Source organism: Humulus lupulus, chromosome 6 (assembly GCF_963169125.1).
Source record: "Humulus lupulus chromosome 6, drHumLupu1.1, whole genome shotgun sequence".
NCBI lineage: Eukaryota > Viridiplantae > Streptophyta > Magnoliopsida > Rosales > Cannabaceae > Humulus > Humulus lupulus.
The window spans coordinates 32,746,147-32,762,168 of NC_084798.1; the positions used below are offsets into that span (position 1 = coordinate 32,746,147).

Below are 16,022 nucleotides of genomic sequence, written 5' to 3' on the forward strand. Positions count from 1 at the left end.
ATGCCATCTTCAGAGAGCGTTTTCTCATTGTCATCACAGGGCTCTTGCTCTAGTTTATCTCATAATAGATCTCTAACAACCACTCGTGGATATGGAACTTCTCACTATTCAAACACAATGTACTTTTTGAATCAAAATAATGAAAATTATTCAAGTGGAGAATTTTCTTATGGCTGGGGTAATATGTGGAGGACACAGTTGCCTTTCCACGACCCGAGTTCATCTTTCTCTTCCCATTATAGTAGTGACTTTAGTCACTCAAGTTCCATGGGAGAACTTTCTGGTAATGTGGGGCACAGAACTAATAATGAAAGAAGCTTCATTATTCAAAGAGGTCTAAATAACAATTGTGATCATCATAACTTGGGATTGAGTCAAGCAAGGACTCATCGTAGTAGGTTCTCTCCATTGCCCTTGCCACTTAGGTACTTCTCTTTGGCTCAAGTACAAGGCTACATAACCTTGGTAGCAAAGGATCAGCACGGTTGTCGATTCTTGTCTAAAATTTTAGAGGAGCCCACTCATGAAAATGTGCAAATAGTTTTCAATGAGATTATAGACTATGTGGTTGAACTTACAATGGATCAGCATGGAAACTATGTTATGCAAAAAGTTCTGGATGTGTGCAATGAGGAGCAGAGAACACAAATTTTGGGTATGGTAACAACACAACTATGGAACTTTGCTGAAATATCTTGTAACACTCAAGGGTAAGTTATTATACATGAATTTTTAGATTTAGACTTTGAGTTTACCTTTGTTCTTGTTAATCTAATCATTGTTTTTTTTTTCTTATGTCAGAACTTGTGTTATACAAAAGTTGATACAGACTCTAAAAACAAGGCAGCAAATTTCTTTGCTTATGGTGGCGCTTATACCAAGCTGTTGGACTCTAATCAACCATGAGAATGGATTTCATGTTATCCTTCAATGCTTGTGGTGGCTTAGCAATGAAGCTAACAAGGTGAATACTATATTATTTGAAGATTTTACCAAGTTTTGTATTAATACTTTACCTACGCTTCATTTTAGAGTTCATGTGTATCCCATACTAGGATTCAACTAAAAGGTTCAGTAGTCCTACAATGGATTGAAGGAATTCAAAATGTGTACAGATATATTTATTTGTAGTTTCTTCTCAAGTCTTTGCAAATATCACAGTAAAAAAAGTTATCATTTAGTGACAATGATTTAGTCACAACAATAAAAGTATTTGGGACCAAAAATTTATATATGGTTACTCAATGTAAATTTAGTTATATAGTGTTAAAATTTGTTGTAGCTTAATATACATTTAGTCATAACAACTTGTAACTTTTTCACTTTAAGTCACAACTTGTGACTAAAATAAAAAAATTTGTAGTGTATGTGGAGAAGGGGTTTCTATGTTTTAACTTCTCAGTGGTCTGCAATGCTCTCTCTTGCATAGGGCAATATCACATGATAAGTCTGACAGTACTCTTCCTATATTTTTTACCTGCACTTTCAATTTTTGGAATCTATTCAATTTTTAGTTGTGTGCTGTTTATATAATTATTTATCACTTTAATGATATGTATATATATTTATATATGATGAATTTGGTCATATGTTTGGCAGTTCATATTTTCTGAGACTAAAAGGCATTGTGTTGAAGTTGCAACTCACAAATATGGATGTCATATTCTTCAACAATGTATCAAGAATTCCAATGGGAATCTTCAAGAAAATTTGATTGCAGAACTTTTCGTTAATTCACTTATGCTCGCCCAAGATATGTATGGGTAATTACCTAAAACTTCTAGTATTATGTATATTTTAATTAAATAAAGGAAGTTTAGCATTACTAATATTCATAACCATCAAGTAAAATTGCTGTATTTTCTTATATTTCATTCTTGAAAGCTAGTTGTACCAAGTGGCTTGTGTTTTCTTGTGATTCACTTTCTCATCCAATGAAGATTTTGCTTATTTAATATCATTTCCTATACAAAAACTATGTTATTCAATGCATTTTGAAGCTAAAACACCCCTATGCCAACTCAATTTTGGCCTCTCAGTTTGAAGGGAACTATGTGCACCTTTCAATGCATAAATATAATTCAGCAGCCATGTGGTTGAGAAATATCTCGAATTTTTCGATCACTATAATAGGTCAAACCTAATTCATGAACTTCTTTCTAGTTGCGAGCAATTGATTGAACATGAACTTGGCAACTACGTGATTCAAGTTACTCTCAGTGTTTCTAAGGTATCTGTATCTTTCACTATCCTGTGATATTTCAATTTTTTCTTTCCCCTAACCTGAATTTTCATTCAAGAGCTTAGTTTTAGCTAAACTTATAATTTGTTATGCATTTCACCAAGCTATGATGTATTATTTTTCTTTTTCATAGTATATTTTCTTTTGGTCAAACTAGGGCCCCATACTTGAGTCACTCGTTCAAGCAATCAAACCGCACAAAACTAACTTGCGCAACAATCCATATTCATGGAAGATTTTTTCTTTGAACTATTTTAAGTAGTGATGTACATTTCAACTTTGTTATGTGAATTTTTTATCATCATTATGTAGTTTCTTCTCTAATTTTACTATAAAGTTGTTTTTCTTAGCATTTTGCAAAATTATTCATTTAGTTATGATTTTGGAACTTCATATGTATTAGTATATATATTTGTTAAATGTAGATGGTTATTTTGTTTGTCACTGTATATTTTTCAGATTTTATAATCTCTGATCTTTCTACCATTGGGCAAGTTTATTTTGTCTCCTGATGTAATAGATTATTTAACGTATGAGACTCCCACATTATATTAGAATCACTTAGTTAGACCTTTGAATAATATAAAAAAAGAGTTCTTCCTTTTTTTGGTAATGTTAAATTATTTTAAAATGATGTAGTTATGTTGTTGGGAATTGTCTCTAATTGTTTTATAACAATAATCGGTTAAGACACTATGAGCATTTGATTCAACACGAATCTTTAGTCTCAGTTTTCAACTTTGTCATGTGAATCTTTGATCTTGCTTAGAATCATTATAAACTTGTTCCTAGTTTTATTATAAAGTTTTGTTCTTAGAATTTTGCACAATTTTTCATTTAGTTATAATTTTGAAATTATATATTTATCAGTTATGTACATATGTTTATGTAGGATGCTTATTTTGTTTGTCACTATATAAGAGTTGCTACAAAATATATATATAAATAATTATATATTTTCAGATTTTATATAGTATGTGATCCTTCTATATTAGACCACTTTATTTTGCTGAGAAAATTACATCTCACAACTTATAAATGATTTTAGTTATAAATTTAACGTGATGAAAAATTTTAATTACAAAAATAACATTTTTTCTACCGCATATAAAAATGTAACGCCTTAATTTTTCATAAATTATCGAGAACACCACGTTGTATCATAAGCATAAACATTGTTCTTTTATTGAATGAAAATTTAAAATAAGTAAATGGATCCATGGTTTTACAAAAATTAAAATAATTGTCTTTAACATACTAAAATGAGCAACATTAAATAAAACTTTAAAATAAACATGCTTTAATAAAAATAGGTTCGCTTGATATTCATCGACTATATGGTCTCCACGAGTACATCACGAAGCTTCTAGGTCCACTCGCCACCGACCTTTCTATCTTTAATTGCCTGAAATAACAACATCATAAGGGGTGAGCTTCTAAGCCCAGTAAAGAAAATACAAACAAGAGTTAGTCATGTAATCAAACATATCATAAATTTCACAAGCGTCATAACAAAACTTATTTATACTAATCATACAACATCATAAAACCCTAGGTCATAACATAGCCTAAGTCATAATCATAAATCATAATCTAAATCATAGTTCATAGTCATAAGTCATAGGTCATAAGTCATAATCATAACAATAGGTCATAGGTCATAATAACAAGACAAATATAATAAAAAGTTAAGTGCTTATACAGGGGTGGCAATTAAGCCCCAGACAATAGTCTGTCCTACACCGAACATCAACTTAGGTCCGTCATAAAATTTTGGCAAACGAGCCTACCAGACATAGGCCGTCATACATCATTGGACACCTTAGGTCCAGCCACACTTATCATTTTATTGTACCTGAAATGTTAGGTTATACAAAACATAAACTATGTCATAAACTAAACTACCTAATTTTCCTTACCTTGAGTTTGGAGAGAAAAAGAAAAGATAAGATATTGCTTGCTATAGAAAACATCCAATCAACCTTAAATACAAAATAAGATATTTATATTAGAGCCTTATAATAAAACTATATTTTCAAGAATTTTCTAAACCTCATTAAGTTATACCTTCAACCTAGAACCAAAATGATGAAATCCCGAATCTAAAAAAAAGATCACGAGCACTATAAGGACTATTGTTTTGGCTATGACTATGTAGAGTGTTTATGGCAAAATGGGGAGAGCTTGTGGGACTATGGATTTCAAAATTATGAAAGGATTTTTAGTGTGAGAAAAATGGTGAATGGTAAGTCTCTATTTATAGGCTTTAAACCCCAACTCCCTTCCTTGATTTTCTCTACATTATTCAACTTAAATTTTAAAAATCAAACCTTCCCTCCACTATATGGTTTTCTCCAGCCTAATCTTACTCCCTTCTTGTTGCTACATCATCTCCAAATATGACACATAGTCTCCATTTGGTTCAAACTTTAGTCAAAGTCCAAACTATTATCCTATATCTTGTAACTCTTGACCTTTCTGTAGTAAAATTGACGTAACTATCGTTGTAGAAGTCCGATTTAGGTCACTTTTACACCGTTGGAAAACTAATTTAATTATCTAAAACTTTTTAGAAATACTTGTTTTCTAAAATCATAATATAACTGGGTCAAAACTAGGTCTGAAGTTACAGCACCCTAAAGTTACGAAAACTTCATTTACTTATCTAACTCTTATAGTTCAACTATCACACTACTTTCTCTACTTAGTTATTTGAGTACTTAAATTAAATATTTTAAATCCCCATTTATCTGACTCTCCTTGATACATAGTCACTTAATTCAAATAGATTTAATCTTTCCTATTTTTAAAAATTAAAAAGAGTCAAATTCTTCCTATTTTTGTGCCAAACCTAAGACTAAATTATTTTGGTTTTCATTTTTATCCTAATACTTGGACTTAGTTTAATGTCACATGTTCACTTCTTAAACCATCAAATAACATTTATACTTAATAAAACTATACACTAATTTAATCATATGCTAAAATAATTATAATTATTTCTAAGTTATAAAATCATAACTTAAATAATTTAGATTTAGTTATGACTTAAGTTGTGGAATAAAGATTCTTTAAGTTTAAATTATTACTATTATGAGTAATCAAAATGTTACTTTTGAAAATTTAGAAAAACAGGAAATTCAAAATTTTGGGAATGTTTCCAATTCAAGTATATTATTTTTGAGTCAGATATTTTTTGATGATGTGGCAATACATTTTTCTAAATAAAGTTTTGTAGGTGATTTTTGTAATTATTTTATGTTATATGTATATAATTGTAAAGATCCCTATTTTGGTTCCACATGTAAGACTCATTTGTTACAAGGGATTGAGATTTAGATTGAGATTAAGATTGAGACAATATAATTGAATACCACGATTGGTACCACAAGGGATCGAGAGACTGAGATTAATTGAGAATTTTATCCAGTGTACACTGGATTATATATCCCACCTTAATCCAACTTAAGTTTGATTTTTTTAAGAGTGGTTTTTTTATTTCTTTTTTAATTTATATATGACATTTTTAATAATTAATTTTAAAATATTAATATTATTATTTTAAATAATTACTTAAATAATTTTTTAGTGAAAAATATTTATTTTAAATAAAATTATTATTTAAAATATCAAAAAATTTATTATTTTAATTTTATAAATTAATTATTTATTTATTTAAAAAAATTATTTAAAAAAAATAGACCAATCCAGTACAATACCAAACACAATAATGGATTCAACATAATCTTATTTATTCTAATCCAACCTATTCCTTTTTAGTCTTCTCCAATCCAATATGCATGCCAAACAGGCCTAATGGAACATTTAACTTTTATTTTATACATATATAAACTTGGAGGCACAATAAAAATGAGATAGCAAACCTAACTAAGACTTTATGTGTGCTCAAATTTATTATTACAATGTAGAAACTATGATTTACATTAAAGCCAAATCGAATATGTACTTTTTTATGGGAAATTGTCTGCAAAAAGACTTTATGTATATATAATTGTACTAAGAAGGACCTTAATCCAAAATTTGACAGTTAAAGTACCTTATGTTCATTTTCTTTGACAATGAAAATACATTTCCTCTACTTTCTTTGATAACCATTAAAAATCTTCCATTATCTGTAGCAAAAGATGTTATTTATGTTGGGAAAACTTATATAAGATCTTATTTATTTTCATGTAAATCATATATTAAACAAATTAATATAAGAAAACCTAAAACATATTTCTATAATTGAATTTATACAGAGATAATGATAATGACACTTACATTATATGCAGCGGAATGAATAAGTCATTCCTTCAGTTTCTCTAACCTTTGAATTATTTTTGTCGCAAGGTATCGCCAAGAAACTGAACCGATCTTTTAATTTCTTCACAGTCTTCCAAAGTAGACTAGACTAGAGTGGACAATTCTCAACAAATGAGATAGATATAAAGAGAAGAAGATAATATAATTTAGAGGCTTAGAAAATGACTTTTTGCTGTAGAGGGAATCTAAAAAACTAGAGCATCAAAACTAGATGTCCTGTTCTTCTATTCATCTGTCAGATCGTCTCTTTTCAACTCTCACTTAACATTCCTTTTATAGGCCCAATTAAGTCACTTATTTAATTAAAAAAATCAATAAAATAATAGTTAATATTAGCCATTAGGTGAAAATTCTCATGGGCTTTACGCCCGTGGAATTTCCCATTTAATTATAAGCCCGTTGGACTTAAAATCTAGACCCGTATTATTTTATATTGATTAATTGATTAAATAATTATTTAAATCCTTTATAAAACTAATTATTTATAATTTGAAAATTGATTTAAACTTATTTATTAATTTAGACATCAATTTGTCTTAATTAATAAATCTGCCCTAAAATCTTTTTTCTTCTCTAGATTGTATAACTCTGTGAAACTATCCAAAATTGACATGGTCAACTTTGATAATTCTAATTGATAATTAAATTAATTAATTGAGACTATCTAGATGATTTTATCCAAGATACAGTGGGGACCATGGGCCTATGAAGTCAAGCTCCAATAAGTTATCATAAATTTAACAAATAAATTTACTAACTTGTTAATTCCTCGTGACTCCACTAAATACTCGAAATTGCACTCTTGAATTCATAGAACACTCTATAAGCAATATAGATACATTATTGGTTATCCATTTGTTACACCCAGATTTCGAGATAAGAGGTTATGACCCCGAAAATTGGGCTCGTCAGATGTGAGCTCGAAATATGTGCAGACATCATATGGTTCAACCATTAAACCCCTCTGAAGTAAAGCAACGATCTCGAGGATGTGTAACCTCGGATATTCTCTGAGCTCACGACGGAAATGGCACGACACTTGAATATATCTAATATCGAGTGTCCTCAGGCGAGGTAGTTCGAGCTCGGAGATGACAACCTCGACAGTGCCTACCTATCCCGAGCGTAGCGTGAAGTTGGGTGATAAGTTCGTGATTGACCCATAAGTCCTGACAGACTCAATGCATATCGCTGATCTCAAAGACCTGATGAATCACCTAGGATAGCCCATTACGTGTGAACATATTTATTGTTGTGTAATCCCAATATTTAAGGAATGTCATTTAATCTGTTATCTGTTCCCGATCTTTATGGGACGTTTCCATGTATATATGATATATTGCATTTAATATAATTATTTCAATTGATACACAAAATATTTTCCCGAAATATGTGGGAATAAATTCTGCAACCCTCTCTATAAATAAGGAAGGGATCACCACTTGTAAAAGGGGGGATTTCCGATTTCTTGAGAGAAAGCTCTGGGTAATTCATCTCTGAAGAATTTCCAGAAAACTCAAAGTCTTAATAACACACTCGTGGACTAGGCAGAATTAATTACTGAACCACGTAAAAATTCTCTTGTTTCTCTTCATCATTCATTCGCTCCATTGTTTAATTGCTCTACGATTTAAGTTGACGAAAAACGGCGTCAACACCATTGTTACAACCATAATTATCACTCAATCCTCTATAGACGGTCTACAAAGATATGAGACAAAAATACTGTTTTACCCCTCATTGTATTTTATCCTTAAAACACTTAGTTATTTGTAAATGATATTTCAGTAAACTAATATTAATTACTGAAATGAATTCTCTATCATTTAGCACCTTGAACCAAACTAAAAAAAACCATCATATTACTTCTTCATCAGAAGCTATAGATGCTCATATCTATGATTAACACTCCCACTCAATTATACTACCGAGTTTCCAAAATGTAAGTATGGGCTAGTCCGTAGGGTAAGCTGGTAACGAACAAGTCAAATAACTCAAATAATACAATCAGTTAGAATACTAACCACTCAGAATTGACATTGAGTTGACCTATGGTCAACTATATGATATGACTAGAATAGATAATAACGATATGTTTACTTATCCTATCTACTGTCAATATCGGTCCAGTCCGATATAACGAATACATCGGGTCTTATCTACTTTGCTAATGTTCTGGAAAGAACATAACACTACAATGTGTAAATAGATTATATCGTAGATTGGCAAGTCAATGTAAATCTTGTGCACTGACTAATCTTAGGACTAACTTATTTTGAACATATAATCATATTTATATTCCACTGTGATTATGTCACTATAAATATGATTAGCTATATGCTCAGGATTTAATAGAAGTTTACATTAAACAAATAATTATGAAAATAAAACATGTGAGCAAAGTGATTGACCAAGTAAAAAATGATGTATATTCTTTTATTGATAATAAAATGATATTACAAAGAAATTGAGTTTTAATTAGGGCATAAAATCCCAACAATTTATGCATTACTGTACTAAAAAAGACCTTAATCCAATATATTGTAGGGCTTTTTTCATTAGTATACTACTATTATAAATAAATGATAATAATATTACATATTTTTTTTTTCTATTTTGACTGTTTGTGCAAAAATGAGTCAACCATGGTAGAGACATTAATTGAATTCAAAACTAATCCTTACCATAAATAAAATATCTTCTCATTAATATCACTTTATTCAACTCAATTAACAATAATAATAGTGATATAAATTAAAAAACCACTCTTATAAACAATATCTCTTCTATATAAAAAGTGTGTAGATAACAATTTTTTTTAGTTTTAACTGTTTCTTTTGTTAACTTTAACGGAATAAACTTTTAAAACCAATTGAAAATAAATAATTATTAATTATATTAATATAAATTTAAATATTATAAAATATCATTAGATATTTATTAATTATATAAATATAAATTCAAATGTTATAAAATATTATTATTATAAAAATATTTAATACTGATATTTATTAATTATATTAATATAAATTTAAATTTTAGAAAATAAAATTATTATAATAATATATAATACAAAACTATATATTTAATAATTATATCTGTTAGGAAAAATGTGATTGCTTCAATGAAAATTGTTAAGAAAATACAACTCTAGACTAAATATTACAAATAAATAATGAATGATTAAAATGTGTTACAATTCTATGACTGAAAATACAAATAAACAATATAAGAAATAGAAGAAGAAAATAGAGAAATACAACTCTAAGCAAAATGATATAAATAAAATAAATTGTTTGAAATAAAAGAAATAAAGATTACAACTCTTAAACAAAAATACAAGTAAATAGAACAAGAAGAATATGAAGAAAAGCAACAGTAGAAAATAAGAACAAGAACAAAACAATAAACTCTCACTCACACAACCAAAGTAAAGAGTGTTGGGGATCACCAACTTGAACAAGGTTTGAAACCTTTGTCCAAAAACTTATTTCCCCCTAACTCAAGCACTAAGGGATCTCTCACAGATTTTGGAAATGCTTTCTGGAATAATCAAGCCTCAATGTGATTTCTAGCCAAGTGCTCTAATGGATAGAAAAATTGCGTCTCTCAAGTGAGCAATATGCTCCTATTTATAAAGTTTAGAGACACCCTTTGAATTTCAAATTCCACCAACCCCCATGACTGTTACCAATGATTAAATGGATGTTTATGGAATAAAAACTGAGATTTTGGAGCTATTTGGGTTTTTGGAGCCGTTAAAAAAGAATTGGAAAAATTGAAAATCTTGTCAGATTTTCACCTGTGGTCGCGGCTAGGGACATCAGTGGCCGCGGCCAGGGACATCAGTGGCCGTGGCCACCAACATCCTATGGCCGCGACCACTGACCAGTTTTCAGCACATAATTTTGTGTTGTTTTTCCAAACGGTTCCAACACCCTCCTAATTGATTTTGTAACCCCCAAAACACATTATTGAGGTGAAAATCATATCTCTAAAAGGCATTTCACATATGACTTTAAGAAATTCATCTCAATATTATGTAACAACAAATTTACACAATAAATGGTAATATTTGGAAGTTACAAATTTGTAGCTGAATTTGTAACACCAAACATGTTACATATTTGGATATTTCTAATATATCTAAATATTGTAACTCTCTATTATATGTTACAATATGTGACACTCTTTGTCACATTTGTTTAATCTAAAACATTATATTATAATATAATATAATATTACATTATATTATAAAATAATATAACAATATCAAAATAAATTTAAATGTTATAAAATAGTATTATTATTATTGCTGATGTCGTTTTTGTCAACTTAATTATGTAGAGCAATTAAACAATTAATCAAAAAGAAAAGAAAAGAAAGAGAATTTTACGTGGTTTAGCAATTAAAATATGCTTACGCCCACGAGTTTTTATTAAAGTATGCGTTAAAGCTTCAAGAAAGAGCAATTTCACAGAGTGTTTCTCAGTATAGAATTGTCTGTGAATACAAATGACTAGATCCAGACTATTTATAGACCTGATTACAAAAATATCTTCCCATAAGTTTAGGGAAGTTACAACATGTATTCAAATTTAAATTCAAATGAATGCTCGAATAATAATAATACAATTAAAAGGCATTATTTAAATAAAGATCCAATAAAAATAGAGATTTAATACACAGTTTTAACCAATCCCAAAGAAATAGGGATTTCCAAACAACTTCTCCATTTATGTATTTAACGCGTCTTTGAGCTTGATCACTGCTTCAACGAGTTTTCAAGATCACTCAAAGCCTCGAGTTCATCATTCCAGTTATCGCTTCGAGCTTGCAACTCATGCTTGAGCGCTGATGATGTAGCTATGGAACTTTGTGACAATTTGTACAAGTATAATGCTAACACTTGTTAATCCGGAGTTTACACTTTATGAACCTATATTTTGATGCTATTTATTTATTCTCAAAATTTGTGTGTAACAATTATAATAATATATAATCATAATTTTTATAAAATTTTTCTAGAATAAATATTTAGTAATTATATTAATATAAATTCAAATATATTTTAATTAATTATATCAATATAAATTCAAATGTTATAAAATATTATTATTATAATAGTATTTAATACTAGACTAGATATTTATTAATTATATTAATATAAATTCAAATGTTATAAAATATCATTATTATAATAATATATAATACACAACTAGATATTTAATAATTATATCAATATAAATTCAAATGTTATAAAAAAAAATCTTATTATAATAATATATAACACATAATATATAATCCTAATTTATATAAAATTTTGCTAAAATAAATATTTACTAATTATATTAATATAAATTCAAATATTATAAAATATTATTAATATAATAATATTTAATACAAAACTAGATATTTAATAATTATATTTGTTAACCGAGTTTTTCGGGAACTAGAATTATAAAAGATAAGAGAGCTTAAGAAGAAAGGATTAGAGATAATCACACAAGGGATTTTAAGTGGTTGGGGCGTTAAAGAGCCCTAGTCCATGAGTCAATTGTATTAGAGCTTAAGGAGCTTTAGTAATGGAGTTTTTCTCTGAATTTGAGCAGAGTGTATGCTTACAAGAGAAAAATCGGATCATTTCCATAGTGCACAACTGTTCATATTTATAGGCAGTTGAGTGCTCGGGGTTTGGGCCGGACTAATCCATGCCCAATAAGGGTATAAACACTATTTTCTCACTGATGGAGGCTTAATACAAATGATTTTAATAAATAAAATGCACTAATCAGGGCCCATTGGGCCGCCCTGAGTGTAACCACGCTATAAAACCGACAATAGTACGCAGCTTCAGTCTGATTCGCGTGGGCTCTTAAGGAGATCCAGGGGACAGGATCTGTGAGAGTGGTGGCAGTACGGTTCTGAAATAACGGAGTACATTCCGTATGTAACCTCTTCTGCAGGTTAGTTATGGGGGCAAAACTTCGTGTTTCTCGGGGCGATGTCAGCATCGGGGACAACTTATCATGCCCAACCTGGTTGCCCAGTTTGGGTTCGTTTACTAACATCCATCTTCATTTACTAAGGCCTTGGTTCGTTTACCAGAGCCCGGGTTCATCTGCTACCGTCCAGGTCCATTTTTAGATTTGGAGGAAACAATATCCTTATTGCACCCGGACAACACTATACGAGGGGTTCGGGAAGATGAATCATGCCAACTTCATGGTCACAACTTTCATTCCGGGATAATATTTGGGCTTTACTGATATTTGGGCCGTCGGGACTCACTCCTTCCTTGTCTATTGGGCCTGATCTGGACCTTAAGTCTTTTCAGGGTGGCCCATGGACTCAATGTGCGGAGCCGCGAATGGAGGGAGGAAACAGGGATAACATTTACCCCCCAAACCTTTATCTGTGCTTGTGCAGTGAAGGCTTGCTTCCTTTCCCAGATCAATTCTCGATATCCCAGTTCGTTCCTCAGGAGACGGGTCCATTTTCGTGGGGGATTGATTGCTGGAAACTTGTATACAATGCCTTTGTGTCAGCATCCCTAATCAAATCCCAAAGGCCTGGTCCATTTACCAGGACCCTGGTTCGTTTACGAGAGCCCTAGTTCATTGACTTCAAGGCCGTTTGGGTGAGCCTTGACCTTTCAACTTCATCATGCGATATGCACGCGTTTCCCCATAATTGGTGAGTCAATGGTACTCGCGTCTGACAGGTTTGGAGACATTCTCTTGGTTATTGTGTGTCGGCAGCCAAACGTCAGCGTAAATACCAAAGCGTCCCATCTGTATGGGTGGATCCTTTAATATTTTTGCATTATTGGGACCGTTGGATGGGATAAAATTTGAAAAATCTTTCCTCTGGACCGTTAGATTTGGATGGTGCGAATCATGACTTGGGGAACCCGCGATCTGATACTCGAGTGGGCTAATTAAAGCCCCTGCGTAATTCAGGACCGTCGGATGTGGGAAATTGTCTCGAACCGTTGGATCGAAAACATGTTTTTGATTCTTATAAATACCCCCCAAATTTTCATTTGTAAGTTTTATGCATTCTGAACAATCAAACCCCCAAAGAGACCATTTTATGTTCGAGCTCGCCGACGAAATTCTCCGTTGACTTCTCTGTTTCTGTCACCGTCTCTGTCCAACGCGTCTCATTTCTGTGCCCTCACCTGAAAGTGTGACCTCGGCTCGACCAGTAGACGAACTTCTGTGTCGTCTTCGCCTATTCAAGACCGTCATTTTGCTGTCCCTGTCACCGGAAACACTACACCCTCCACGATCAGCACTTTACAGAAAGTTTCCCAAACCTTTTATTTTTGTTTTCTCGTGCTTATCGTTTTGTGGTATCACATTTGTGGCTATAATAGAGTCGGGGCCACCTTTTAGGGTGGCTCTAGACGTATGTAGAACAAACTGTCTGGGTCGTCCCGGATCATCTCAGGTTCAGGTTGTCCTCGAACAAATGGTAATAGGCCAACTAGGGAAAACTTAGAAAAAATTCTTCCTATTATTTGTTCTCGATCAAGGTTTTGGGGATCTTCAATGATCCCGGATCTGATCCAGAGGGGACTCATCCAAGTAGTTCGTAGGAGAGCCCCCGTACCTTAAGCAACTGTTTTGGGTTTTGGTGCTAATTGCTTGGTTATTTGCTTCTTTTTCTTTTGTTCCCAGATCACCAGTCATGAGTCTCGGCGTTACTCTCCACCTGGAAGAATATGTCCAGTCAGCCCCCTTTGTCCTGGAAGGACACAAACCCCCCAGTGGCAACACATGGGAGATGGACGGGGAGAAGAATTTATTCCGGAACTATAGGATGTTGGACGTTTTGGAGAGGCATTTGGGAGTGGAGACGACTCCCGGACTCTTTTATAACCGCCTAGCCAGGAAGGAGGAAAAGGCTCACACCAGCGTGGGTGAATTCGGGGCCTAAAGCATAGGCCACATCAGTGCAGGAGCCACTCTCCCGCTCCACAACTATTTCACACAGTTTCTGAAGTTTGTGGGGATCGCCCTTTCAGCTTCTGCCCCAAGCTTACAGACTTCTTGCGGGATAGCGTATCTTTTGCGTGGCAAAGGAGATTCCAAAGCCGACCCCAGGGGAGGTGCTATATTTCTATAAGCTGGAGCTGCAGCTTAATGCCAAGGATAAGACTCGGGATGACTTCTACAGACTAAAGCCTCATGGTAATTATCCTACTCCTACCAGCTCCTGGAAGCACCCCCGGATGTCAGACATTATTGGTTTATGACATCCGGGTTCCTTTTGGATAAGAACCCCACGTTGGTGCTGGACTTCCAGTGAGTGGGTAAGTAGTCTTTTCTCTTAACCCTGTTCGTTCTTTTTGTTGTCCACTTTCGACTTACAGTCCTAGATGACAGGATCATATGCTCAGACCCCTCTCACCCAGTCAATCCTTGACCGAAAGAAGTAACACGTCACTTTAAGCGTGGAGATCTGAACGTAGGAGACTACGTAAACACCGCAGACCTATGAACGATTGGGATGTTGGCAGCCAACCAGACAATCGTGGGCCCTAGCCTCCGGGGGCTGCAATGCGAGAAGGACCCGACCTTGTGGGAGGAGCTAGCTCTCGTCCATATTGAGGCCGTGGAGGCCTCGGCCCGGGCGGACGCGACGATGAAGAAAAGGGAGTAGGCCCAACAAACAGAGAGGGCCTCCTCTGAGGAGCTGGATGCCCACTTTGAAGAGGTCCGGCCGAACACGGGGGCTCCCGGGGCCAGTACATCGAGGCAAAGTAATTCACCTTTGCTTTTGACTTATGCTCCTCATTTTGGGGACTTAGTTAGGGATAGGAAATTTTACCGAGGCCACTTGTTCGGGGCCGTCAGAGAAATGAGACCTTCGCCTCCCGTTATCTTAGACCCGGAGACCCTCATGTACTCGTCTGAGTTCCTCCAATATGGTAACTTCCTAGACCTGGACGACATGGGGGACCGAATCTATTCCTTCTCTTTAGGAGAGTTGATTCGAGCCCGAGTTCTAGATAAGGGTTCATCCTGGAGGACCTTAGACTTAATTACCTCTTATCCTTACTTGAATATTTTGCTGACTTTCTTTTTGTTTGTCTTTTTCAGACGCTTCCGACGTGTCCAATCTCGTGGAAAAGATGAAGCAGGCCATGGAGGCCCGGGCGGCCAAGGCTAGGGCGTCAGCGAAGTAGGCCACCAAAGGTGTGCTCAAGAACAAGGTGTTGAACTTGATTCTTGGGGGATCGATGTCGGAGGTGGATGCTGTCGGGGAGACTCCAACCGCGATCCCTCCCCCGATGGTACGTGTTGAAGCTGCCTCGTCTCAGCCTGCTCATCCTCTGGTCATCGACTTGGAGCGGGAGCCGTTGGCAAGCCGGGGGTCAGAGAAAAGAGTTGCGGACCCGGCTGCTGATGAGTCCGCGAACCGGGCCAAGAGGGCTAAGACTAAG

General features: G+C 33.5%; 1 protein-coding gene across 1 annotated transcript; it reads left to right on the forward strand.

Moving 5' to 3' along the window:
- Window positions 1-15,764, forward strand: LOC133784943 (putative pumilio homolog 7, chloroplastic). Its single transcript, XM_062224208.1, has 7 exons — window positions 1-710; window positions 802-964; window positions 1,600-1,763; window positions 2,164-2,230; window positions 2,668-2,732; window positions 14,254-14,495; window positions 15,679-15,764. The coding sequence occupies exons 1-7, from the start codon at window positions 1-3 to the stop codon at window positions 15,762-15,764; spliced, it is 1,497 nt and encodes a 498-aa protein (XP_062080192.1).
- Window positions 15,765-16,022: the final 258 nt, after the last annotated feature.